Here is a 4,286-nt window from a genome sequence, read left to right on the forward strand (position 1 = left end):
TTTTGGGGTAAGTTACTCTTTAAATCCAAACGAGGCACTTGATATCCCACCCCCYTCCTGCTTCCACAGCAATCCATTGTAGTTTGATAGCAGAGATACAACTRTATAACGAYGCAGAAACATTTYATTTACAAATGGATTAAAAATGCCAATAAACAGAATGAAGATGATGAAATTGTAGTTGGTAAGTCCAGACCTTATTAGGCAGTTCGGTCACAAATGCTGTGACACAATAGTTCGTTTTAAAAAAGGGTAGAAAATAGAAAAAACTGCACGTGTTGAAAAATCTGACCCAAACAGAATATGAAGATATCTATACAGCACCAGGATAAATTCAAATATTCTGCACTCCTAGAGACTCCAAGTACACAACAAAATGCTTTCAATGGCTAAAAGGGTGGATTTTGCATTTGTCCCATAAAAATAATAATAATAATGTTATTCAACATGAAGTGCACCAGGTACATGTTGAAGATAAATCTCAGCTACTACTACTTAATTAAAATTTATTTCCACATCTGTAAAACAGAGTTCTAGCCATGGTTATTGGTTTTATTGGTAAAAGTAAGCAAAAGAATGTCAAAATCACCAAGCTTTGCACTACGTTTGCACAATTCTTTTCAATAGAGTTGGCCCATTTTGTTCCCTGCATGTGTGTGTGTGACAAACTCAGTCTTTCAACATGTAATATTTGGACAGGCAGATCTCTGAGAACTCTACAACAGTGTGGAGACAGCCGTCCAGTCTAATACGAGTTCAAGGCTACAGAGCTGCAGTGGTTTATCTCTGCAGGATGCAAGTGTGGAGAACCCAAAACCTGTTGGTAAAAAGGTGCATCCAGAATAATTACATGCAGCTGTGAAGACCATCAATACATCCTAGTTCTCAACTGGACAAATGCCTGTTTAAAAACACCACTTTTAGGCTAACATTGTAGGCTAAACAGGCAATGGTAGGCTAAAAACACAAAGTTTATTGATATTTTCACTCCTAGACACATTTAAAAAGTGATGCAAGTTATGTTTAGACAGCCTGCATGAATGAAATGTGGATTACTAATTAAACACATGATGCCTTGAACTGCTGCAACAGCACATATTAAGTCAAAATAATCTCTTTTATCTATAATCCTATCAGCCCAATCAGTGACAGATGTTATCAGTGGTTTGTTAAAGCAGTGTTGGTTCTGTAAAGTGGTTTAAAGGGCCTGTAAGCACCCTCCAAACAAATCTACACAATGCACGTCCTAGTGATCAATCAGCAGCTAATTTCTCCGCTTTTGGCAGTGGGGAGCTTTTTTTCGACACAACACTAGGTCTGGGACAGAAAGAGTTACACAGATTAACAACAGCCAGGCTTCACAGATTGTGGGACGCTTCCTTTTAATTTATTTAAACCTCTAGTAATCTTCCGCTTCTTAAAAATAGACTCGTTTAGTTTTCGGGGAGCGGCAATAAATAAGGAAACCCCCCGTTTTTTCCCTCCCCTCCTCTTGTCCCGTCACTTTACCTTGTTGAAAGCGAAAAGCTCCTGCTTTATCTTCTCTCGTTGCGGGTCGGTGCCCTGCCGACGAAACCTAAACTTCATCATCTTGGAGCCGGGTGGTCGGGCAAAGAAAACCCGGGAGGTAAAGGCAGATACTCGGAATGATCCGCGGCTGGCTGGRCGCAGGGCGGACGTCGCTAAGCTAGCTAACTAACGGACTAGCCTGGGGAGCAGGGCAGCAGCTTCAGCTGCAGAGACCGCTCGCTCTCTCCTCTGCCCCTCTCTCCCTCCTGAAGCTGTTCAGATCGCGGTGGAGTCTGACCACAGCCCCCTTCTTTTTCCTCGTTCACGCGAACCCCGTTATTTTTAACCAATGGGCGCAAAGAAATCTACGAGAAACCGCTCAGAAACGCCCACACAGCTCTGGACTCCGGGAGGAGGCGCTTGTTTTGAAGCACACGTAACACCGAGGAAGCGTTACAAACACAAACTCGTATCYCCGTGTGCAAACGGTAGGTCAATAATAATAAAACAAACTATTACAAGTTAACTAGCCAATGAGAGCAAGTTAATTTCCCTCATCTTTTTTTAATTCTTGCAAGTTTCACTTTATTATTCAACATGAAACGATTCAGATGTAAAATAAAAAACTAAGAACATTTGATGATTAATTGGTGAAAAGAACGCTAAATATTTGTTTTGTACATTTTGTCCTCAATTTTGTGATTTGTCTCTATATTTTGCAAGTTGTAAATGCCATTGATATTAGTTTAAGAAAAAAAACAGTTCATTCACAATCCATTAAGTTATATTAGAAACTTTATTGTTTATAAATATTCACATGCATTTGTTTTTCATTTAATATGGAAAAGTGCATTGCATTTACAAAATATGTTTTGTATAAAGAAACATTAATTTCATGAAAACAGTTATGCAATGTGGCCTCAAACTTTAAGTGCCAAAACCTGCCATATAAATCTTCTTTTCCTGTTCATACTTTCCTTGATTACATGGCAAAGAAGAAAATAAGAAATAATGGTGACTTTCTATTTTTTTAATKACAATGAACTTCACATAAACAGGAAAAGCTCATTTACACATACAGAACCAAGACCTTGAAACAATTAGTGCAACTTTAACAGGCACTCCTCTATTTGTTCTGTGCAAAACCATATTTATTTTAGTTTTAACAAATGTTGCACAAGGGTCACAGTTAATAAAATTAGTAGTATTGTTAAACATAAAATGGAGACTGAMATATTACAATCAATATCAATCTATGGCAGGCAAAATATTTCTCTCGAAAGACATCCATCTCTTGTTTGAAACGTAGTCAGATAAATTTTATGTACCAAAACTACAAAGAAAGAATCGAACCAATTAGATGCCTTTTCCCACATCACCAAAAACATGGCCTTTGCATTTCAAAATATTTAATTTTAAAAATAGAGGTAGATACAGTGCACTCATAAGGATTTAAACTGTGATTTGTGTGTAACATTTTAGATGTTTTTGCTATAGAAGGGTGATTTCACTCGGTGGCAAGGTGAGTCTCTTTTCTCGAACCGACAACATGTTTTCCATGTGCATGGCGATGACTCGACACAGCTCCAGGCCCTGCAGAGCACACCAAGATCAGCAGTAAGCAAACACCACACAGTACATATCCTCAGCCTCCTGCTCATGGTTAGCTCTGTCAAAACACACACACACACACACACACACACACACACACACACACACACACACACACCTGTTCCAGCTGCAGCTGCGTGATTCGCTGGTTGAGCAGATCTCCGATCATGATCTCCACGTAGGGGTAACTGGAGCCTGAAGTTGGTCTCTGGGTACGAGTTGACTGGACCTCCTTCAGAGGGAAACGTACCATGGCCTCCTAATTATAAACACACAAAAGTCAGTCTTAGAAATAAACATCGTGACAAATCAAATACACACTGCATAAATTAAAACAACTATTTCCTGTGGTGTTTGGTAGACATGTTAACCAGCAGAGGGAGACAATGCCTTATTTCACTCTCATTTATTAAAACTAACATTTTAATACTAAATTATTAAAAGCAAAAACTCCCAAACTTTTCAACTTACATCCCACAAAGCTTCACTATACGACAAATAACTTCTAACAAGAGAAACTACAGTTCCTGTAGAAAAACTGACTGAATGCTGTGTCCTGAATGATTTTGCTGAAATTTGTTGAAGAAGCTAAAACTTAATTATGAAAGCGAAAGAAGCTAAACCAATAAAAAGGAAGCAAAACACTAGTTAAAAACTACAAGAAGCAAAACACTAGCTAAAGGTGTGGAGTAGCAAAATCAAAAGGGTAGCTAAATGCTAAAAAAATATATATAGCATGAGGCACAGTAAAAGCTAAAATTAGTACAGGGCCAGCTAAAAGTAGCCAAAYAATTAAAAGCAGCAAATAATTCTGAAAAGCTAAAAGTAACAAAAGAGTAGCTAAAAGCTAAAATAACTAAAAGCTAGCTAAAAGCTATAGTACAAAGAAGCTAGGTAAAGGTAGTAAAACAATAGTTAAAAGCAGCAAAAGTTAGCTAAAAGCAGCAAAAAGCTAGCTAAAAGTAGCAAAACATTAGCTAAAGGCAGCTTTTTTAGCATGTTGCGAGTTAGCAGTAGTGTAAGAAAACAAAAATAGAGCTTGTTTTCTAAAGCAGAGTAACAGTGTTTTTGAAGAACTCCAAAATATTTCAGTGTAATAATGTAATGTGTCCATTTGGAAAATCTTTTAAATAAAGTTTAATATTTTGAAAAGTATGAAAGTTACT

The 4,286-nt window shown here is 37.6% G+C and overlaps 2 protein-coding genes across 2 annotated transcripts in view; both read right to left on the reverse strand.

Annotated features, from left to right (window-relative positions):
* Window positions 1-1,795, reverse strand: part of llgl1 (LLGL scribble cell polarity complex component 1) — a gene marked incomplete in the record, with an annotated part of 56,694 nt that extends 54,899 nt beyond the window's left edge. Inside the window, 1 exon segment of the mRNA XM_014006905.1 lies at window positions 1,510-1,795. Within this exon segment, the coding sequence (XP_013862359.1) occupies window positions 1,510-1,590 (81 nt within the window).
* A 491-nt stretch (window positions 1,796-2,286) lies between these two features.
* The window catches only part of myo15aa (myosin XVAa), a 68,588-nt gene continuing 66,588 nt past the window's right edge, over window positions 2,287-4,286 (reverse strand). The window contains exons 64-65 of the mRNA XM_014006906.1: window positions 3,239-3,379; window positions 2,287-3,102 (exon numbers count right to left, since the gene is read on the reverse strand). Coding sequence (XP_013862360.1) covers window positions 3,001-3,102; window positions 3,239-3,379 — 243 coding nt within the window. The 3' untranslated portion in view covers window positions 2,287-3,000. The remainder of the gene's footprint in view (window positions 3,103-3,238; window positions 3,380-4,286) is intronic.

The sequence above is a fragment of the Austrofundulus limnaeus genome, unplaced genomic scaffold (assembly GCF_001266775.1).
Source record: "Austrofundulus limnaeus strain Quisiro unplaced genomic scaffold, Austrofundulus_limnaeus-1.0 Scaffold38, whole genome shotgun sequence".
Taxonomy (NCBI): domain Eukaryota; kingdom Metazoa; phylum Chordata; class Actinopteri; order Cyprinodontiformes; family Rivulidae; genus Austrofundulus; species Austrofundulus limnaeus.